Here is a 23,595-nt window from a genome sequence, read left to right on the forward strand (position 1 = left end):
GTTGCAATTTTGTTTTTGATTTTTTGCAAAGAAAAATCATATTACATTTATTGATAGTTGATTATTTTGAAGAGAAATTTAAAAGTTTTAATTAATAAAAAAAAATTAAAACGATAAAAAAATGAATTTTGTTGATCAAGTTTTGTATGGTATGGCGGGCATTATTAAAATTCGAATCATTCAATGTTTCTAGTATTCTGTCGCTAGATGGCCACTGTGTATACGCGATATAAATAAATAGCGATTGCTTGTGCTGCTGCTCACATGAGCATGAAAAATTCCATTCATAATACTCATCACATCGTGTTTTTGTTATCATCTCGTTCGAATCATAAATTTCAATTTTTTTTGTCTTGTTTTTTTTGATGAATAAAATATTTCGAAATGCAAAACGGTATCAATCAATGGAAACGATCAAAGCATAAAGCTTTGAATGGTGGTCAAGATGATGAAACAACATTATTTGTATTTGGTTATCAATGTAAATTATATCGTGATGATGAAAAAGCACGTTGGATTAACAATGGCCGACATTTAATACCATGGATGGGTGATCATAATGTTCTCATTGACAGGTTCGTGTGTTCTTCGATTCGAAAAAAAATCTATAAATTGAAAATTATCAAAAAAAAAAAAAAAAAATATGATTTCATTAAACATTGTAACTAAAAAAAAAAAAATTACACATAAAACATGATGATTGTAAACAAACATTCAAACACACACACACACACACACACCCATCTTAATTACAAATGATTTTAATTTTCGAAGCAAAATGGAAAAGAAAGAAAACGTTGCCGAATCAATTGGCTCCAATCAATCAATTAACGAAAAATTGGCTTTGTGATCATCATCACTATCACGGAGAACTGATTTCCTCGTATTCGATGGAAAGAAGAAACCCAAAGGAGGAAAATGTATCGCGAGTTATAGCGAAAAAAAAATTTCCTTAAAATCAAAAAAAAACGGGTATGATTTCTACGAACAAAAAAAAATTATATTTTTAATAGAATGAGAGTGGATTGAAAAAAAATTCTTGTCTCCTCCTGTACATACATTTTGTACTTTTGTTTAACTATGAATAACTTTTTTCTTTTACATCATTTTTTTTTATTACAAGCTGAAAAAAATACGTATCTAATTCCCGTTTTTTTCCGTTCAAATTTTTTTTCCCAACACCCATACTCACATTATCCATATATAACACATATAAAGATATGATGCACGTGGCTATCTACATGATCTTTCCGATCTAAATCATCGACAAACATTGAAATCTATTGATGATGATAATGATAATGATGAAAAATTTGAATTGGAATTGAATCGTGAACGTTTTCGTGATCTTTGTGATGCAGATCAAATGGGTATGTTATTTATTATTATTATTATTTTTTACAATCAAAACAAACTAATTTCTCTATTTATTCATCATAGATGATAAAGTGACAAACAAAGAAATGTCTGGTGATTATTCTAATGTTGGCTATTCATATGATTCGAATGTTTTGACCCATAATAGTGGTGGTGGTGGTTGTGGTCGTGGCGATGAAGATGGAAAACCTGATGATGATGATGATGATTATCAAATACCAATTGGACTAATCATACCGGATAATATGCAATTACCGTCGAATATGAAATTACATCAAATTATTGCAAAGACAGCTTCATTTGTTTCAACACAAGGATTACAAATGGAAATTTTATTGAAAACAAAACAGGCATCAAATTCGAATTTTGAATTTCTTTCCATTGATTCACGGCTACATCCATATTATAAACATTTATTATCGGAAATGAAATCTGGACGATATCGATTCAATGATGATTCACCTAAACAATCTAAATTAAATGATGATAATCATCAAGATGAATCCGATGATGATGATGATGATGACGGTGATTATCTTCATCCAAGTTTATTGTCCAAAAAAACATCACAAACAATTGAAAAAGTTGAGATTCCAAGCTTATTTATGAAGAATAATAATAGTGAACAAGAATTGGCTTATTCAAAATTGGTTAAAAATTTCAAAGATAAATTTGGTGATGATATCGAACCGGCAGAAGAAAAACCGAAAACGGAATCTACTGAAATACCAACAATAAAAGATGCTGGTAGTAGTAGTAGTAGTAGTAATAATAATCAATCAAGTCCAATGTTGATACCGAAACCATCGGCTGATATCAAATTGATAATCGATAAACTAGCCGAACATGTAGCACAAAATGGTGAAAATTTCGAAACATCAATTCGTGAATTAAATAATCCAAAATTTGATTTTCTTAACAATGGACATCGTTTTAATGCCTATTATGTACAACAAAAAATTCATTTTATTGCTCGCCATAAACAAAAAGAACGAATGGAAAAATTGCAAAAATCTAGATTGGAAAAATCATCACCATCATCTTCTGTAACATTTTCAATGACCGGTACAAGAAAAGAAGATTCGAAAAAATCTCGTCTTGTCGTTATAACTGATGATCGTGTTCGTAAGAATTTAACTGCTGAACCAAATGATGATGGTGTTGATAATGATGGTGATAATAATCATAGTGATGATGATGGTGATCATCATCATGGAGAAGAATCGAAACCGGTTGCCAAAAATCTTTCAGCTCAAGAAAAACGATTGCAAGAATTTCGTAAAAGAAAAGCTCAAGAATTTCTGAAATTTTTACGCAATCAAAATCGATTGGCTAATGATCCTGTTACATTTGGACCAAATCTACCACCAGTGGACAATGTAGAATTATCTCCTACGATCGAAAGGGTTACATCGCCACCATTACAACCATTGTATGATTCTAGTGATTCAGCAGACGACCAACAAGATGATCGGAATCAAGTTGTCGATACACCCATAGTCAAAACCGATCGATCACCATCAAAAAATTATGATCCTATAATCATTGATGATTACCGTTCACCACCGAAACGTTATCGAGGCTCAGATGATGATCATGATTTCGATAAACATCAGCGACGAAAAAGATTACGATCAAGATCAACATCTTCGGAAAGACGACATAGACGTCATCACAAAAACAACCGACATTCAAAACATTCTCGAAAAAGATCTAGATCCAAATCACGTGATCGTGATCATAATTATCGATCATCAAATCGTCATCATCATCATCATCGAAGTTCAAAATCCAAACGAAATCGACATCATGATCATCTTCGTCGTTCATCTTCATCAACATCAGCATTGTCATCACGATCAAGATCTAGATCGAGATCAAGATCAAGTTCATCATCGTCATCACGACCATCCAGATCTAGACGTCATTATCATCGATAAAAAAAAATATCATGATAATAACAATAATGTGTGTATTTTTCTTTCCTAAAATTGTGATGTATTTTGAAACAATAAATTTTTATTTTATAAGATTGAGAATTTTTCAAGAATCCCTATCAGCTGAGAGTGAGCTATTCATAGATTCAATTCAAAAAAAAGTCATCATATGATTATAATGATGAGATGAGTTTTATTTTGATTTTTTGTTTTTCTCAAAAGTTTGATTGATTAGTTAGTTCTATGATATCTTTTGTATACGTGTTTAAAATCTGTATATTATCTGCACGCAATTTTTAATCATCATCATCATCAACAAACATCGGCATGAAATCAATATTGAACAGATGATGATGAATATCGATAATCATCTTGTTGAATATTCTGTCCATTTTTTTGTTTTGTTTTTTTGATTTTTCTTTCTTTTTTTTTATTGATTGATTGATATCTACATATCCACATAAATGGATCAATTATTTTTTTTAATTTTATTGAATTGTTCAATCGGTTTCGGTAGCTATATTGCCGGTACAATACCGATATTATTTTATTTATCCGAATCAAAAGTACGATTATTCAGTGTATTTGGTGCTGGCATATTGATTGGTGCTGCACTTTGTGTGATTATACCTGAAGGTATTAGCAGTATATATCAATCAGGACAACAACAAATTCATCATCATCATGATGAACGACGATCATTGGAACATAATTCATCAATCATTTCAATCGAAAATGATGATAATCATATTGATGAACAATATGATCCACATACAGTGATTGGATTAACATTATTAATTGGTTTTGTTACAATGTTAATTGTTGATCAATTTTCCACCGGAATGACTAATGGTGGATCACATGGTGGTTATAGCCAATTGACCACCACCACAACCACTGATAGCTCAATTGCAATCGATTCTGAATCCAATACTAGTAATCATCATCATCATCATCATTCTAATAAAAAAAGTACTTCAAAATTAACTGCAACCATTGGATTGATTGTTCATTCGGCTGGTTAGTAGTAGAAATTGGATTTTTTTTTATCGAAAATTTTTAAATTTTTTTTTTGTATTTCCCACTATTTTCAATGTAGCCGATGGTATAGCATTGGGTGCGGCAGCTACAACATCACATGCTGATGTTGAAATGATCGTATTTTTAGCCATATTATTACATAAAGCACCAGCAGCATTCGGTTTGGTTACATTTTTATTGCACGAAGGTCTTGATCGTAATCGTGCTAAAAGGCATTTATTTTGGTTTTCAATCAGTGCACCAACAGCATCATTTATAACATATTTTGGAATCAATTCCTCATCACAGCAAACATTCCATGAATATAATGCAACCGGTGTATCATTATTGTTTAGTGCTGGAACATTTTTATATGTAGCCGCTGTACATGTGTTGCCGGAAATTACTCAACATCGACGATTAAAAATCAAAGAATTATTTCTATTGATTGGTGGTTCATTTTTGCCTTCATTATTGACAATAAAACATCATCATTGATTGAATTTTTTATTATTATTATTATTTTTTACGATTTATAATTGATTGTGATTGATGTAAATATAATAATTAATATGATGATAATAATTGGAATTAATTCATAAAAAGAGAACACACAAAAAAAAATAAAAACAACAAAAAAAATGACAAGCGTCATCTAATGAGAAAAAAACAGATCCATCCAATGAAACAGCAAGCCAGATCAATACCATCGCGATGGTCATCATCATAATCATCATTGAAGATGGTCATAATAGAATTGATAAACGATTACCGATATGAAACCAATGAATGCCATGGAAAAAATATTTCCCCTCAGGAATTGTGTTGATATTCGTAACAATGATCGACCACCACCACCATTATTATTATTATTATGATTATTATCATTACCATTGTTTAAAGCATTTGTTTCAATTTGTTTTTGTCGTTCAAGTGTATCTTCAGGTGGATATCGTATGGAAAGTTCCAATGTATCCAGTACTAATCGATCAATAGGTAATGGTGAATGCTGGTCATTGGGAATTGCCGTAAGGAATTTATGCATACTAGCCATATCACAGTCGATACATAGAATGTCTGATTTTTTCCACATTAATATAGCCACTGTCATATAGATTGGCATCAAATAATGTGTTGATATGAATAGATCAAATAAACGTAATATATCATCCAAATCATTCAATACATGACTAAACCAGGTGATCACCCAACTTAATGAAAATATTGTACCAACATCGGAACGTATAAGATAATCATATAGTTCATTGTCTTCATCTCGTATGATTAGATAGATAATTTCAAGTAAATTACTTGTCGTATTCATTGTACGTTCCATATAGAAACGTAAATGTGATCTTGATATTGTGTTGATCAAATGAAAAGCTTGCTGTTCATTCATGACTAATAGAAACGTTAAACAAACATCATGATAGCCTTGATAATAGTACATATCGGGATTATGATCCAATATTCGAATGATTATTTCGGTCAATTTATCCTGATAGGCAATCCTTTGCACTTCTTGAACACTTGGTGGAAATCGTTTCAATGATCGTTCAACATCTAATATAACTTGACGATAATTATCATTACGTTGAATGTTGGATGAAATGTCATTGAATACATTATCATTATCATCAACATTTGCTAAATGGCACCAAACTTTTACACGTAGTTCATTTGTAACAAATCCACCGTTTGAGCAGGCCAATGTTTTCAATGCTAATCGATCATTTTGTTGAAGTGATTTTTTGATTTGAATTGATTTAAATTCAGTAAAAAGAATATCATCATCATCATCATTAACAGAATGATTCATTTTGGTATTGGTCGACGTCATTGGTTGACCATTCACAATGATTGCATCATTTTTATCATCAATCATGATTATTGAATGATTGTTAACTTGTACAACAATGTTTTATTCGCTTCATTGGCATTAAAAAAAAATTTATTGGTTTATCATCAGTAGGAGTAAAGAGAATGATGAATAAAAAAAAAATAAATATTGAAAAATAATTAAATGAGATACAAATTTTTCCTATTTCAACCGATACAAGATGATGAATGTGAAAATAGTGGACAATAATTTAAATTCAATTCGGTTCTTTTTTTTGGAAATTTTTTACCCCATTCAATGATTAGCCATAATATGTTGTTTTTTAACCAATCGAGCAATCAATCCAGCAAATTGTATCGATGAATGTATACCTTGATGAATACGTAGCTGTGTGTGACCGATTTCTCGAATAAATTCCAATTTCAAATATTCAGGCATTGGATATCGTTTACATACACGTAAAATATTCGCAATAATATCATCGGCTGAATAGCCAAGATGGCAAAGATTTGCAACAATAGCATATGCTTGATCGAATTTCTCATCCAAACATAATTTGAACATTTCTTTTATATATAATGGATGTGGTTCATCACATATTTTGAATACATTTACGCTAGTAATTTTACCATCATAACCATCGGCCACTGATTGTAGATTATTAATAGCTTGACGAAGATCACCTTGAGCAGTGAATACAACAGCTTCGATACCTTCTTCATCATATTCAAGTTGTTCCATTTTACAAATTTCAATCAATTTTTTGGCAATCTTTTCATCTGGTACTTTTCCAAAACGAATAACCGCACATCTTGATTGTATTGGTTCGATTATCTTTTCCGATGTATTACAAGCCAAAGCGAATCGTGTTGTTGATGAAAAAATCTCCATCGTACGTCTTAAAGCTTGTTGAGCACCATCAGTCATACTATCGGCTTCATCCAGAATGGCAATCTTATGTTGATATGGTTCTAATGTCATACGACTTTGGGCAAACATTTTAATCTTATTACGGACAACATCAATACCACGTTCATTTGATGCATTCAATTCAAGTACAGCTTCTTTAAAATGATTACCCAATAATTGATGTGCCAAACATAGAATGGTTGTTGTTTTACCAACACCCGGTGGACCATTGAGAATGAAATTCGGTATATTACCCGTTTTGCTGAATATTTTGAATTTTTCAATCACAGCATCATTACCAACAATATCGTCGAATTTATTTGGTCGATATTTTTCCAACCATGGTACACGTTTTTGATTCATTATTATTTTGTTGTTGCTGTTTTTTTTTGTTTGAAATTTTCACCACAAAAAATTGTCAATCGAACACACAATGGATTATTTGGCGCAAATTGATCGATAGAAAAACATGTGATTAACAACTAGCCAGCACTGCCATCTATCGCCACAAAATTGAATAATAATGATTAGATTTATTTGCGAAAAAAAAAACATTTCCAATTCCAAGATGAATAGAAAATTTTCATTATTTACAGATTGATTTTTTTTCATCAAAAATTAATCAAGTTTGTCTGTCCAAATGATCACTGTGTGTGTGTGTGTAAGAAATAGAAACAATCCCAAAGAAAGAGAAAGAGAAAGAAAAAAAAATTCTGATCAATTAATCAATCTCGTTAGATGAAGTGAAAAAAAAATCAAAGAAAATCGACTCAAATCAATGAAAAAAAAAATTTTTTTTTTTGTAAAATTCGGCTATTCACGAATGTTATATATATACTACAATGAATCGAAAATTTTTTCTTTCTTGTTTGTTTAATTAATCAACTGAATAATAATAATAAGAAATAGACAACTAAAAAAAAGTAGAAGAAAAAAAAGAATCAAAATCAAATCAAATTAGAGAGAGAGAGAGAGAGAGAGAGAGGGAGAGACATTTTATGAAAGAAAAATTTAAATGAAAGTAAATAGTAAATGTATGTATGTGTGTGTGTTGTTGTTGTTTGTATAATTAGAGCGAACAAGTGTGATCATCACATCAAAAAAATTTCATTGATATTAATCTGAAAAATGAAAAGAAGGAAATAAAGGACAAGTGTAATTTCATCAAAAATTTGTTGTTGTTGAAATTCAGTTCATCGAAATGATCAAACAAAAAAAAATGATGATGATAATGATGATGGATCCCTAAATGGTGACGAGGATGTTGATGATGATGATGATGATGATGATAATGTATGTGGATGGATTTGATGACCAAAGAAAGAGTGATAGAGGCATTTGATGTTCATGGTGGATCAAGGGGATTCATTAGTGTTTGTTTGTTTTGTTTTTTTATGTTCACGAAGTATAAGTGTAGGTGTTTGTGTGTGTGTGTTAATTAATATAATTGTCTAACGTTTTCGTTATTTGTCTTCTTGTTCCGGGGTTTTTTTTACGAAAGATTCCAACAAACATTTTCATATTATTAATTATGATTCATATGTCACCACAATATAATAATTAATAATAATAATAATAATAATAATTTAACGACATTCCCAAATTTTAACCGTTAGATCGACACTACCGCTTACAACATATGGTGCTCGTTGATGAAAATCTATAAATAGAAATCATTTGGATTAATTGATTGATTGTTTTTCCCATAAAAATTAAATTTAAAAAAAACAAACCTATGCATGAACAAAAATGTTTATGTGATTCAAGTGTTTTAGTCAGCCTTTTATTGACAACATCCCAAACACGAATAGTTTTATCATCTGATGCTGAGATGAAAAATTTACCGGCCGGATGCCAACAAACATCACGTACCCAGCTATCATGGCCAATAAATGTGAATAGACATACACCAGTACCAATATCCCACAATTTTAATGTATTATCACGTGAACCACTAACCAGATAAGGGCCTTGTATTTCTTTTCTCTTCTATGGAAAATTAATTAAATCAATGTTTAAAAAAATGATTTCGGCCACATTCATTATTATTACCTCTTCGAATGCTTCCGATATTGATTTATAGGCAGTATTCGGTGCCCATGATATACATTCAACAGTATGATCATGTTCACGTAACATAACTTTAATATCATTATTACTGCCACCTCCTCCACCACCACTGTTCATATGTTGATTAGCATTGATCAAATTCCAGACAATGATTGTCTACCAAAAAAAACGAAAAACAAAGATATTAATCAATTTGAATTTGAATTGTCATGGTCCCAATAAACATACATGATCTTTTGAACAGGTTGCCATCAATGATCCATCAGCATTGACACGAACCATTTTAACCCATTCACGATGGCCAGTAAATGTGCTTACACAATAACCGGTTGATATTTCCCACATTTTAATTGTTTTATCACGTGAACAACTTAATACATAATCACCCGATGGAACGAATGTAACGGATGATACATTATGATCATGTCCATATAATGTTTTAATGCAGATATAATTTTGAAAATCCCATAATTTAACACTTAGATCAGCTGAACATGATGCAAGTAATTTACCGTTAGGTGAAAATGCCAAATCTTGAACGGCATTTGTATGGCCTTTTAATGTTTTTTCATATGTACCGGTTTCATAATCCCAGGTTTTAATTGTACCATCTTCACTTGCCGATACAACACAGACAAATATTGGATGAAATAATACACGTGTTATTGGTGCTGTATGACCATCCATTGTACAACGTTCAGGTGGCCGTGGTATCCATTCAGTTGGTGAACGTTTATCTCTTAATGGTGCACCAATAACATATTCTTTTTCTAATTCACGACATTTATCTTCTAATTCATTAACTTTTTTAGATAATCTTGCAACAGATATCCATTTCTTTTCCAATATTCCTGATGGTCCTTTATCTGGATCTTTTTGCTATTGAAATTCAGGAGAAAAAAAATATCAATCGAATTTTTAAAAAAAAACTATCATTAAAACTACATACAATATTTGCATCTTTTTTGAATGCTTCGAATGCGTCATTATAACCATTATTTTCTAAATAATCGGCAATTGCATATTCTCTAAAATACACACAAACATATAAGAAATGTAATAATTACAAAAAATAATCAAAAAAAAAAAAAATATGTGTATAATAACATACAATTCTTGCTTTTGACGAGGTGTTAGCACCATTATCATGGTTGAAATCCTAGTTGATCGTTGGTGTGTTTGAACCAGGATTTAAATTGAAAATTTATTCTAATTATCAAATACTTTTTTTATGATGAAAACAAAATAAACACACACACAAACAGACATCAATATCTTATCAATCCAACGAAAAAAAAATGAATAATTTTTCTTTCATTAAAAAAAACCAACAAATTACATCACATGAATGAATAACGAAAACAGTGAAGAAAAAAGGATTGAACAGCACAAAAAAATATGATAATGATGATGATCAAAAATGGAAAGAAAACGAAAATTATTTTAATGATGGCGATGTTATATTTTGTTAATTTGTTTGTTTGTTTGTCGACGACGATGATGATAATGATGTTGATCATCAGATCAATAATAATAAAAAAAAAATTCCAATTCATTCATCAAAACACACACAAAGATAGAGATACAATTATTTTATATATACATTTATAACAATTGATGATTAACACAAATGATGATGATGATGATGATGAACAATAAACACAAAAACAACAACAACAAAAAAAACATCGACAATTTTTGCTGTGTTAATCAATCAATCAATAATTTATCAAAATATAGTGTGTATATCACAATCATCATCATCATCAAAATAATCACATCATTTTTTTTTCTTCGTTGAATGTCTTCGTTTTTTTTTCAATTCGTTCTTTCTATTCGTCATTTCATCCGTTCCAAACGTAACCACAACCACCACCACCACCACCATACACCATACACAATACACACACACTCATTGAAGTTTTTCACCATCCAATAATGCTACTACCATTTGTTATTATTAGCGGCTCAATTGTGTGTTCTGTATTTCATACATTTATATATATATATGTGTATATAATCGGTTTGTGTCACAATATATATAGATATGATTCTTGTTGTTATCGGACTAAGACTACTTTCCCCTTTTTCAATGTGTATATGTATACATGGTTTCTTTTTGATTTTTCCTATATCTTTTATGAGCGGCATTAAAAAAAATCCTACGTATTTTTTATTATAAATTTTTTTTTTTTACATTGTGACTACTACCACTATCTATTATTGTGGTTACAATTTATGAATGACTCATTTTTATCGTCATCATCATCAGCTCGATACATATAACGTATGATGATGATGATAATGATAACGTTACATTTTTGGGCCCATCACACATACCGACACACACACATTCGATGATTTGTGGGCGATTATAAAGTTCCAAATTTATTTATTTACTTTTGATTTATTATTGATCGACAAAGAAATCTGGATTATTTCCAAGAACCTGATTATCATTCAAATGATTTGATTTAATATTTTTATATTTAATTTTTTTTTAAGTTTTAAAGAACAAAAAATAAAATTTTCATTTCAAAAAAAATTTTTTTTTTTGAAATTTTATAAAAACAATACCACCATCTGTTGTTGTTGGATCACCACTTACTTGGACAGGAAAAACAATTTTGCGCGCGCAGAAATAACCAAAAAAAAAAAATGGAAAAAAATTATGAATGAAAAAAAAACCCACGACAACTGTTGTCATCGTCGATGGGCCCCCCCTAGGGACTTGCAAGCTATTCATCAAATGCAAATCACACACTCCACCAGGTTTCATGTTCCGCTACTACTACTACTTTAGCTAGGGTCGTGTCCCAAAGAAAATAGTAAAAAAAAAAACATTCCTCTGGTTCACAAATTTCTTAACAAAACAAAAAAAAATCGGAAAAAAATAAAGCAGCAGTAGGAGAGCAGCAACCCAATAATTATACCCAATGGAATGTTGTAGTACTAGGGAAATTTGGGAGAATAGTAGGTGTCTGTCTTTATTATATATCCTCTATATATACACACACACACACACACATTCATCATGAATTTTTTGGTAAAAAAAAGTAGAAGAACAATAACGAAACACAGAGAGAGAGAGAGTGAAGATTCTTCACATACACACACACACCATTGATATATTGGTGGTAAAAAAAAATCATCTGTCGTCGTCGTCGTCGTCGTTGTTGTTGTTGTTGTTGTTATTGTCGTTCGACGACCAGCGATCATTGTGTGCTACTGCCAAATTTTTTTTTCATTTCGGGTTTTTTTGTTTTGTTTCGGTTCTTTCTTTCTTTCTTTTCTTAGTGCTAGTGGTGTTGGTTGTGGTTGTGGTGATGATGATGATGATTGTTGAATGGTAGTTTTCTATTCCATTCATCATTCTAAATCATTTGGTCGTTGTTATTTTTTTTCATTTTGGTTGTTTTTTTGTTGATGTTGCTGAAGGATTCTGTTTGTGTGTGTGTGTGTGTGTGAAGAGCAAACAAAACGACAAATTTCAACTTATTGTTCATTTTCTAGTGATTCTGGTTTTTTCAAGTTCCCCCCTCAAAAAAACTGTGTTTTACGCAAGCCAAATATATATAGAAGATCGAAGAAAATCGAAACGGACCAGAAAAATATTGATGGCGGTATATTGGTAGCGGTCCATATTGATAGATTCTGGTTCTGATGATGTGTGACCATTTTTTTTACTTCCGAAGATAAATAATTATCATATTCATACCGAGAGAGAAAAAAAAGCCACCGTTTTACATTGAACAACAACAACAAAACGACAACATTCGAATCTGAATCTTCTATGGTGAATTTCCATGCAAATCGATGCTGTCACATATATCTACTACCAATAGCCGTAGTAATCAGACGCTTCGAGCCAACACTGACAGCATTGGCCAGTAGGGCCATTTTTTTTCAATTTTCAATGTATACCGTAAAATGCCGCTTAACCCGGTGTTAATTTTCTATATAAATTTTGATTGTGAAACGAAAGCGAAGTCTTTTTGTAAATTTTTCCCCACTTATTCATTTTTCTGTCGCCTACACATTTCGATGCATTTAAAAGCATTTTAGTATATAGAATTGAATAAAGAGAGAGAGAGAGAGAGAGTGATAAAGTGATTCTTTCTGTCATCATCAACATCATCATCTCATTTTTATTATTAATCATTGATCACTGATTTCATGAAGAATTGTTTATCGTTTCTTGTGATGGTGGCCAACACAATGATGATTTCCATTGATTCAAATATCAACACAACAAGATTCTTAATTTTTTGAAATATTCAACAACATCTGTCATCAAATTGATGATGATGATGATTTCCATTTCATGATCTGATCTGATTTGTGTGATTTTTTCCTCTTTTCAACTTTATTTTTTTTGTGTGTATTTAATTTTCATATTTTTTTTCACCGGTGGAAAATCGTTCCATTGTTTAATGATAATGGCCAATCAAAAACCAGTCGAATGGGTTACATCCCTGTTATCACGATTTGAAGAACAATTACCATATCGTAGTGGTCCACAGACCAGTCAAACACGTGTAAATGTTGAACAAATTAAAGAAACATTGATACAGATTTCAAAGACAAAATTTTCATTAGTTATTTCTGGTTTAACTAAAACATTACATACTGTAAATGAAATGGTAAATGTTTTTTTCTTTTCATTCATTCATTTATGATTCGAATTTTAATTGAATTTTTGTTTTCTTTTCTATCATCACTAGTTCATTTCACAAAGATCTCAAATCCATGGTCCAATACAGCCAGAATTTGAAAGAAATTTCTATGAATCTCAATTATTATTATTGGATACATTGGAAAAATGTCTTAGCATACAGCCAAAAGAAACAACACGTTATGATGAAACAATGAATGTTAAAGCATTATTGAAAGAAATCTGTCATGTAAGTGAATTTTTTCAACAAAAAAATAAAATTCCATTTTCATATAATCTTTATTTATTTATTATCCAAAATAGTTTATTGAATCATCCAATGATAATATAATGGCAGCACAATTAAAAGTTTTAGCATCCAAAGTACTATTTTCACTTAGTTTAAATAATTTTAATGCCGTTTTTAGCCGTATATCGGCACGATTACAAGAATTATCAAATACATCGGAAGAAAATATGGATTTTATCGATATTGAATTAATACAATATATTAATGTTGATATAAATCGTTTATTGAAATTATTATTGGAAATTAATTTAAAATTTCGTTCATTGAAAAAGAATGCCCACTATATACTGTTGAATAATGTTGAAAAAGCTATATGGAATTGGATTGAAACATATCCACAGGAATTTATGGAATATCAATGTCGGCCAAATGAAGAACTAAGTGATTGTTGCGATAAATTATTTGAACATTTGGATTCATATGCTGAAAATAATAATAAACGTAAAAATTTTGTTTGGCCATTACAAATCCTATTATTGTTACTATGTCCAAAAATATTGGAAGAAATTGTTAATGCCGATAGTGGTGCACCATTTTCATCACGACATCAAAGGAAAAGAAATTTTATTGAAAATGTTAAAAAATCATTAGTACCACATAGTTCCAGTAAACAATTGACCGAAGCAGCTGCTATTACATGTGTAAAATTATGTAAAGCATCAACATATATAAACATATTGGATAGCAATAATGTTATGTTTACATTGGTACAATCCGTTATTAATGATTTGAAATTATTATTATTCAACACGAAACCATTGATACGTAGCCCATCAAATCTTTATAACGATGTTGAATTGATGATTGAATGTTTTGTTTCAATATTCCGTATAACACCGCATAATAATGAAGCATTGAAAGTTTGCCTGAATCCAAATTGTCCATCAATGTATCATTATGTATTGGTTTGTTCATTGTTTCGCATCATTGTTCAACCACGATTATCATGGTGGCCAAAAATTGATATCATCTATAATAAAGCACCAGAATTACGTTTTATGTTTACAGAAACATTGATAAAAGCAACACAAGGATGTATTTCACATACACCATTACGAATGATACAGGTATGAATTTTCCAGATCCATTTCTTTCTCTTCCCATTTGGTATGGCTAATTGTTTTTTTCTGTTTCCTTTTTTTTACCCTTTCTTTCTACTTTTTTCTAACTTTCTCTTTTCACTAAAACTTAGCTTTGTCAGGTTTGTTGTTGTTTTTTTTTGTTTGTTTGTTTGTTTGTTCATTTTTAAATTTTATTTTTTTTTATTTGTTTGTTTGCTCTCAAAATTTAGAGTTTCACATTGAAAGAAAAAGTAACAACATTAAAATTCAAAGATAAATCATCGGAAGAAGGTTTAAATTTTAAAAATCTTTTATTATGGATGGTTCGCCTGATACGTGTGAATCCTATACTAATGTTAAATAATCAAGGCAAAGCTGGCCATGAAATACAAAGTAATACACTTGAATTGATCAATGGACTGGTGTCGTTAGTACATCAACCATCGATGCCTGATATTGCACAAGAAGCAATGGAAGCATTACTTGTTCTACATCGACCTGAAAATATTGAATTATGGAATCCAGAAGCACCGATCAATACATTTTGGGATGTATCATCACAAGTATTGTTTTCAATATCACAAAAATTAATACAACATCAAATCGTTAATTATACAGAAATATTGAAATGGTTACGTGATATATTGAAACAACGAAATTATTTCCTATTACGACATAAAGATTATGCAAATATTGGCAGTCATGTGGCTATTTGTAAACAGGCACATATAAAACTTGAAGTCGTTCTATTCATCTATTTATGGTCTATTGATATTGAATGTGTATTGGTGGCCATGTCTTGTTTTGCTTTGTTAACCGAAGAAGCCGATATTCGTTGTGGCCAAGATGATTTAACCGATACGTATTCATTGCCAAATTATCATGTATATCTTGAATTAACAAATGCAAGTACAATTCTTACTACTGGTCGTGCTGCATTACAGAAACGAATTATGGCATTGTTGCGTAAAATTGAAAATTGTACACAAGGCTGTTCACAAGCATGGGAAGATTCATTCCTGAATTGGGATTCAACAACAAAATTTCTGGTTAGTTATCCAAAAAGTAAACTCGGTGATTCTGAACAATCGGATGGTTTGCATCGTAATGTTTCCAAACGTCGTGCATCACATCAAAGCACTGAACATGAACTAGAAGATCAAATTAATGAATGGGCCAATATGACCGGATTCTTGTGTGCATTGGGTGGTGTTTGTTTTAAAAAATCTGCCAATAAATCATCATCATTTGCCATGAATATTATTGCTGATACAAACAAGAAAAATCTTGTGCTACCAAACTGTCATGATTCATTACAATATTGTCCAGTCACTCAATTTGTTGGTGTCGTATTGAAATTACTTGTTTGTCATAATGAAAAATTTGGTACACAAATACAGAAACATGTGAAAGATTTGTTGGCACATGAAATGTCACCAATGTTATATCCAATATTGTTTGATCAGATAAAAATATTGATTGAAAAATTTTTCGATTCAAATGGCCAAGTACAATTAACCGATACGAATACACAATTCATCGAACATATCATATTTATAATGAAATCAATATTTGAAAATAAATCTGAACATACAACAGAAAATCTTGGACAAACAACAAGTATTGAACATATAATGTTGGCCATTGTACGTTATGTTCGCCATTTAGATTCAAATAATAATCATCATATACATATCAAGAATAAAGTCTGTCAATTAGTTGAAGCAATGATGGCACGTCGTGATGATCTGTCATTTAGACAAGAAATGAAATTTCGTAATAAACTTGTTGAATATTTAACCGATTGGGTTATGGGCAATTCACATCAAATGCAGCCAACAGTTTATACGGATTTAACATCATTATTACGTGATTTAGATCAATCTTGTATGCAAGCTGTTGCGGCATTATTACGTGGTTTACCATTGCAACCAGAAGAATCTGATCGTGGTGATTTAATGGAAGCAAAATCACAACTTTTTCTTAAATATTTTAGCCTATTTATGAATCTACTCAATGAATGTAGTGAAGTATTATCCACTGAAGATACTGTTTCAAATAATTCTGGTGAAGCAACACGTTGTACTGTTGCTGCAGCACGTTTTCAATCATCAACATCAACAAAATTGAGTGAATTACGAACATATACAATACAGGCAATGTCCAATTTATTGAGTGCCAATATTGATTCTGGCCTAATGCATTCCATTGGTCTTGGTTATCATAAAGATCTACAAACACGTGCAGCATTTATGGAAGTGTTGACAAAAATTCTTCAACAAGGTACCGAATTCGATATGTTAGCCGAAACAGTATTGGCCGATCGTTATGAACAATTAGTTCAGCTGGTAACAATGATTGGCGAGAAAGGTGAATTGCCCATTGCAATGGCATTAGCCACAGTGGTTGTCACACCACAAATGGATGAATTGGCACGTGTATTTGTTACATTATTCGATGCTAAACATATGTTATCATCATTATTGTGGAATATGTTCTACAAAGAAGTTGAAGTATCCGATTGTATGACCACATTGTTTCGTGGTAATAGTCTTGGTAGCAAGATAATGGCATTTTGTTTTAAAATCTATGGTAGTTCATATTTAAAAAATCTTCTTGAACCATTGATAAAACCGTTGTTGGATTCAGCACCAAACACTAGTTATGAAGTAGATTCAGCACGATTCGATGATAATGATAATGTTGAAACTAATCGTAACAATTTGATGGCATTAACACAGAAAATATTCAATGCAATCATTTCATCAGCGGAAAAATTTCCATCACAATTGAAATTAATTTGCCATTGTTTATATCAAGTTCTCAATAAACGATTTCCAAATTTTCCACATAATATCAGCGCTGTTGGTACGGTGGTATTTCTGCGGTTCATTAATCCAGCAATAGTGTCACCATTTGAATTGGGCATTATTGAAAAACAACCAGCGCCAAAAATTAAACGTGGTCTAATGCTTGTATCGAAAATTCTGCAAAACATTGCTAACCACGTGGAATTTAGTAAAGAACAACATATGTTATGTTTTAATGATTTTCTTCGAACAAATTTTGATGCCGGTAAACGATGGATTTATCAGATTGCATCCGAAGTGGAAATAGTCGAATATCAAGCTAATCATAATATATCATTTATTAGTGATGCAAATGTCCATGCATTACATCGATTGTTATGGAATCATCAGGAAAAAATTGGTGATTATCTATCCAGTTCACGTGATAATAAAGCAATGGGCCGTAGGCCATTCGATAAAATGGCTACATTGTTAGCATATCTTGGACCACCTGAACATAAAACAATAAGTGAATCACAATGGAATTCAATGGAAATGACATCAACAAAATTCGAAGAAATAATGGCTAAACATAATATGCATGAAAAAGATGAATTTAAATCGATAAAATCATTGAATATATTCTATCATGCTGGTACATCAAAAGCCGGTAATCCAGTTTTCTATTATATTGCACGTAGATATAAAATTGGTGAAACCAATGGTGATCTATTGATCTATCATGTTATATTGACATTGAAACCATTCTGTCATAAACCATTTGAATTGGTCATCGATTTCACACATACTTGTGCTGATCATCGTTATAGGACAGAATTTCTACAAAAATGGTTTGTTGTATTGCCAGAAATTGCGTATGAAAAAATTGTCGCCACCTATATTTATAATTGTAATAGCTGGGTACGTGAATATTCTAAATATCATGATCGTCTATTGGTACCATTGAAAGGTAGTCGTAAATTAATTTTTGTTGAAAGTGCACAAAAATTAAGTGAATATATTGATATTGAACAACAACGATTACCTGGTGCTACATTATCATTGGAAGAAGATCTTAAAGTATTTAATAATGCATTAAAATTATCACATAAAGATACAAAAGTATCGATAAAAGTTGGTCCAACAGCCATACAGATTACATCGGCTGAAAAAACAAAAGTTTTGGGTATTCCCGTTTATTTAAATGATGTTTATTATGCATCAGAAATTGAAGAAGTTTGTCTGGTGGATGATAATCAATTTACATTGACCATTGCAAATGAAAGTGGTCCATTATCATTCATACATAATGATTGTGATAGTATCGTACAGGCTATCATCCACATACGAACAAGATGGGAATTATCACAACCAGATTCTGTAACGGTTCATACGAAAATACGACCAAAAGATGTACCTGGTACATTACTTAATATGGCTCTTTTAAATCTTGGCAGCGCTGATCCAAATCTTCGTACAGCTGCCTATAATCTTCTTTGTGCATTGACCGGTACATTTGATTTGAAAATTGAAGGTCAACTTCTTGAAACAGCTGGTCTTTGTATACCATCGAATAATACAATTTTCATCAAACAAATTAGTGAAAAATTGGCCATGAATGCATCACATTTAACATTAGAATTTCTTGAAGAATGTATTCAAGGTTTTCGTTCATCAAACATCGAACTGAAACATCTTTGTCTTGAATATATGACACCATGGTTACCGAATCTGACAAGATTCTGTAAACAAACCGATGATAATAAACGACAACGTGTTGCAACCATATTGGATAAATTGATTACATTGACTATTGAAGAAGTAGAAATGTATCCATCAATACAAGCCAAAATATGGGGTAATATTGGACAGATTTCGGATCTGTTGGATTTAACATTGGATAGCTTTTTGAAACGATCTGTAACCGGTGGTCTTGGTAGTTCACAGGCAGAAATTATGGCTGATACAGCTGTTGCATTGGCATCATCAAATGTACAACTAGTGGCAATGAAAGTAATAAGTCGATTATGTCGGGTAATCGAAAAAACCTGTACATCACCAACATCAACATTGGAACAACATCTTATGTGGGATGATATTGCCATTCTAGGTCGTTATCTATTAATGTTATCATTCAATAATTGTCTGGATGTTGCCAATCATTTGCCATATTTATTTCATATTGTCACATTATTAGTTCATATTGGACCAATTTCATTACGTGCATCCATTCATGGTTTAGTCATCAATATTATTCATTCATTGTGTACTTGTACAAAACCATCATTCAGTGGTGAAACACAACGTGTTTTAAGACTAAGTTTGGATGAATTTAGTTTGCCAAAATTTTATTTATTATTTGGCATTAGTGATGTTAAATCAGCGGCTGTTACTGCATTTCGTACACATCCAACATTGAATTATAATCGTCATTATTGTACTGATCGTCATTATAATAATCTGACACAGGATCGTGCTATTGCTACTATGAATGAAAATTATGATCGTTTACCATTGAATTCATTGGAAACAATTACCGATGCATTGTTGGAAATAATGGAAGCTTGTATGAAAAATATACCTGGTTGTGATTGGCTACAACGGTGGACTGAAATGTCCCGATCATTTGCATTCAGATATAATCCGGCTTTACAACCACGTTCCATTATTGTATTGGGTTGTATATCAAAATTTACGACCGATAAAGAAATTCTTGGTCTATTACGTATCCTAGTGAAAGCATTAGAATCATTTCAAGATCTTCAACTAATTGAATCGATTATAATGTGTTTAACACGATTACAACCATTACTTAATCCTGATTCACATATACATCGTGCATTATTTTGGATATCAATTTCCGTATTACAATTAGATGAAATATCATTATATGCATCTGGTTTAGCATTACTTGAACAAAATCTACATACATTGGATTCATCAACAACATTTGAATTGAATACATTGAAATCTGTAATGATGGCAACACGTGAACCACTAGAATGGCATTTCAAACAATTAGATCATTCAGTTGGTTTAAGTTTTAAATCAAATTTTCATTGTGCATTAGTTGGACATCTGATAAAAGGTTTTCGTCATCCAACCCCGACAACTGTATCACGTACAACACGTATATTGAATATGTTACTAGAGATTGTTGCTAAACCACATAAACGTGATAAATTTGAAGTTAATCTTGAATCGGTACCATATTTAGCTGCATTATTACCTGTATCCGAAGAAGTTCAAAGTAGAGTACATCTTCGACATCGTGTTACCCGTATGATTTTGGATCGTACATCGTCGAAAAATTATCCAACAACCAATGAAATACAACAAAATCAAACAACACATAATCCACCACACACACAATCATCAAATGTTAACGGTGCTGGCAGCGGTGGTTCTAATACAAAATTATTAAATATTTCATCATCATCATCATCATCATCACCGGCCACTATGATGACCATACAGCAAACATTAGCACCAAGTCCATTGTCATCACCATCAACATTAATGAATCTACCATTAAGTAGTTATATAACACAACCACATAAAGTAATGTTTGCTCAAACACATCAACAATATTATACAACGACATCATCGATATCATCATCGAATCCAAATACACCGACAAGTATAAGGCAAAAATCGATTGATTCAAATATTGCTACTACTACGGCCACTTTTTATACAAATCAACAATCAACCGGAAATGCAACGACTACTACCGTAACTACTACTACTGTTACTTCTGGTGCTAATTCTGCTGTTGCTGGTGCTACAACAACAACAACAACCGGAACTAATAATAAAGTAATTAAAACACAATTGAAACCAAATCTTTCAAATCATATTGCTGCTACCGTATTACATTCATCTGTATCACCAAATTCATCAATCAATTCTAATTGTACATCATCATTAGATGTGGATGATAAACATTGGAAAAGTTTAGATAGTGAATCATTAACATCATCTGTATATCGACCATTATTTCGTACACAACGTAGTAGTTCAATGCCATCACCAAAAATTGCTAATAATTCGAAAAATGGTGAATTATTTGACAATAATAATCTATTCGATGAACAATCGTTAAAAGATTCACCGGAACAACAACAAAAATCATCATCATCATCGAATCATGATCATCATAAACATCATCATCATTTGGTTGATATTCATCATCATCATCATCATCATTCAAAACATGATCCAAAACAAACGAATCGAAAATCACGATTATCCGTTTCGAATGAGAATAACATTTTGCTTGATCCAGATGTATTGATTGATTTTCAAAATCAGGCACTAATTCTAACCATTCTGGTAAGTGTGTAGTTGATTTTTAAGAATTTTTTTATTCAAAAAAAAAAAATTTTTTTCTCTTCAAATAAATAGGCAACATTGGTACGAAACACAACGGATGAATCTGAAATGCGTACATTATATGAATATTTGGCTGAAGCATCAGTGGTTTTTCCAAAAGTTTTTCCTGTGATGTAAGATTTTTTTGCAGAAAATGAAAATTCTAGACTGAAATTCTTTTCTTTTATTTTATAGACATTCATTATTGGATTCAAAAATTACAAGCGTACTATCATTATGTCATGATAAAGTTATATTGAGTGCTGTACAATGTATAATACATAATATGGTACTGTGTAATGAAGAACCACAACAACAATCACATTGTTTACAAAGTTTGTTTCCAATGCAAATGTTTTTTCCCTTTGAATTTTTCAAAAATTTTTTTTTTTTGTTTTTTTCTTAGCATTTGGCTTCGGGGGCCTATGGAGATTTGCTGGACCATTTTTAAAATCCGAATCAAATTTAGACAATGCTGAATTGTTTGTCAATTGTTTAGAGGCAATGGTTGAAACTTGTCTTACTGTTGATGAAAATGAAAATGATATCAATAATGAATATATGAGTGAATATTCAAGTACATTAAGTTTAACTTCAACAATGAATCTAAGTTCATCGATATTATCGGTTACACCACCGAATGAAAAAGATTATCATCAAAATAATAATCATCATCATCAGCCAAATAATAATATTTGTGATAATAATAATACTACCAACACATCCACAACAACGAATACAAGTTCAACGTCGACTACGACAACAGCTGCTGCTGTTGTAGCAACAAAAGAAATGCTTGCAACAGCTAATTCATTTAATAATTTATCCATGAATAAAGATCGTAAAGAATCACAACCACCACCATCACAAACATCATCATCATCAATAATTAAGCATAATTCATCATCAACATCATTAACAAATGTATTATCACCACAGAATAGTTTAAAATTTAATAAATCGAATCCATTGGGTAAACGATAATCATCATTCATCATTCATTATTATGTAGTTAATTCGAATTTTTTATTATTATTATTATTCAAAACGACGAATAATGCCATTTCTCATTGTTATTGTTGTTATTTTTGTTATTTTTTTTCTCGTTATTATTATTATTATTATTATAAGCAACTATGGTTCTATATATATTTTTTTTCTTAAATTACATATTCCAATTTTTTTTTAAACAACCGATTTGATCGGATCATCATTAAATGTGAAGACATGTTGTTGATATATGAAATTTGTTTT

General features: G+C 31.0%; 5 protein-coding genes across 8 annotated transcripts; 3 read left to right on the plus strand and 2 right to left on the minus strand.

The window, feature by feature from the left end:
• The first annotated feature begins 137 nt into the window (after nt 1-137).
• Nucleotides 138-3,407, plus strand: su(w[a]) (suppressor of white-apricot). Of its 2 annotated transcripts, none has more exons than XM_047060559.2 (3): nt 138-575; nt 1,219-1,370; nt 1,441-3,407. In XM_047060559.2, exons 1-3 carry the CDS (start codon nt 385-387, stop codon nt 3,315-3,317), a joined length of 2,220 nt encoding a protein of 739 aa, XP_046916515.2. In that variant the 5' UTR covers nt 138-384; the 3' UTR covers nt 3,318-3,407. The 2 variants fall into 2 exon arrangements, with proteins under 2 accessions (XP_046916515.2, XP_046916517.2); XM_047060561.2 differs by having other exon boundaries at nt 299-972.
• Nucleotides 3,408-3,519: 112 nt separating this feature from the next.
• Zip102B (Zinc/iron regulated transporter-related protein 102B) lies at nt 3,520-4,916 on the plus strand. Its single transcript, XM_047060577.2, has 2 exons — nt 3,520-4,334; nt 4,414-4,916. The coding sequence occupies exons 1-2, from the start codon at nt 3,779-3,781 to the stop codon at nt 4,830-4,832; spliced, it is 975 nt and encodes a 324-aa protein (XP_046916533.2). The 5' UTR covers nt 3,520-3,778; the 3' UTR covers nt 4,833-4,916.
• A 151-nt stretch (nt 4,917-5,067) lies between these two features.
• On the minus strand, nt 5,068-11,696 carry Lis-1 (LisH and WD40 domain-containing Lis-1). 3 transcript variants are annotated; one of them, XM_075732649.1, is made up of 6 exons: nt 10,265-11,696; nt 10,103-10,181; nt 9,382-10,032; nt 9,136-9,309; nt 8,864-9,072; nt 5,068-5,863 (listed from the first exon to the last, which is right to left on the minus strand). In XM_075732649.1, exons 1-6 carry the CDS (start codon nt 10,300-10,302, stop codon nt 5,068-5,070), a joined length of 1,947 nt encoding a protein of 648 aa, XP_075588764.1. In that variant the 5' UTR covers nt 10,303-11,696. The 3 variants fall into 3 exon arrangements, with proteins under 3 accessions (XP_075588764.1, XP_075588765.1, XP_046916527.1); XM_075732650.1 differs by lacking the exon at nt 5,068-5,863 and adding an exon at nt 7,938-8,743 and having other exon boundaries at nt 8,817-9,069; nt 10,265-11,685; XM_047060571.2 differs by lacking the exon at nt 5,068-5,863 and adding an exon at nt 7,938-8,743 and having other exon boundaries at nt 8,817-9,072; nt 10,265-11,672.
• Nucleotides 6,267-7,600, minus strand: RfC4 (replication factor C subunit RfC4). Its single transcript, XM_047060578.2, has one exon. The coding sequence runs from the start codon at nt 7,444-7,446 to the stop codon at nt 6,469-6,471; it is 978 nt and encodes a 325-aa protein (XP_046916534.2). The 5' UTR covers nt 7,447-7,600; the 3' UTR covers nt 6,267-6,468.
• Nucleotides 11,697-12,015: 319 nt separating the features above from the next.
• On the plus strand, nt 12,016-23,587 carry Nf1 (neurofibromin 1). Its single transcript, XM_047060556.2, has 7 exons — nt 12,016-13,796; nt 13,878-14,057; nt 14,132-15,184; nt 15,409-22,302; nt 22,375-22,475; nt 22,537-22,676; nt 22,748-23,587. The coding sequence occupies exons 1-7, from the start codon at nt 13,587-13,589 to the stop codon at nt 23,323-23,325; spliced, it is 9,156 nt and encodes a 3,051-aa protein (XP_046916512.2). The 5' UTR covers nt 12,016-13,586; the 3' UTR covers nt 23,326-23,587.
• Nucleotides 23,588-23,595: the final 8 nt, after the last annotated feature.

This window comes from Dermatophagoides farinae, chromosome 7 (assembly GCF_024713945.1).
Source record: "Dermatophagoides farinae isolate YC_2012a chromosome 7, ASM2471394v1, whole genome shotgun sequence".
In the NCBI taxonomy this organism is placed as follows: domain Eukaryota; kingdom Metazoa; phylum Arthropoda; class Arachnida; order Sarcoptiformes; family Pyroglyphidae; genus Dermatophagoides; species Dermatophagoides farinae.

What these genes read in the sequence shown, in the direction of transcription:
- Zip102B (XM_047060577.2), top strand. Translation starts at nt 3,779, where the DNA reads ATGGATCAATTATTTTTTTTAATTTTATTGAATTGTTCAATCGGTTTC. An exon ending in ATTGATTGTTCATTCGGCTG is followed by an intron (nt 4,335 to 4,413) that starts GTTAGTAGTAGA and finishes TTTTCAATGTAG; the next exon opens with CCGATGGTATAGCATTGGGT.
- RfC4 (XM_047060578.2), bottom strand. Translation starts at nt 7,446, where the DNA reads ATGAATCAAAAACGTGTACCATGGTTGGAAAAATATCGACCAAATAAA.
- Lis-1 (XM_075732649.1), bottom strand. Translation starts at nt 10,302, where the DNA reads ATGATAATGGTGCTAACACCTCGTCAAAAGCAAGAATT. An exon ending in TCAAAAAAGATGCAAATATT is followed by an intron (nt 10,033 to 10,102) that starts GTATGTAGTTTT and finishes GAATTTCAATAG; the next exon opens with CAAAAAGATCCAGATAAAGG. An exon ending in TATCGGAAGCATTCGAAGAG is followed by an intron (nt 9,073 to 9,135) that starts GTAATAATAATG and finishes AATTTTCCATAG; the next exon opens with AAGAGAAAAGAAATACAAGG.
- Nf1 (XM_047060556.2), top strand. Translation starts at nt 13,587, where the DNA reads ATGATAATGGCCAATCAAAAACCAGTCGAATGGGTTACATCCCTGTTA. An exon ending in CACCATTACGAATGATACAG is followed by an intron (nt 15,185 to 15,408) that starts GTATGAATTTTC and finishes CTCAAAATTTAG; the next exon opens with AGTTTCACATTGAAAGAAAA. An exon ending in CACTAATTCTAACCATTCTG is followed by an intron (nt 22,303 to 22,374) that starts GTAAGTGTGTAG and finishes TCAAATAAATAG; the next exon opens with GCAACATTGGTACGAAACAC.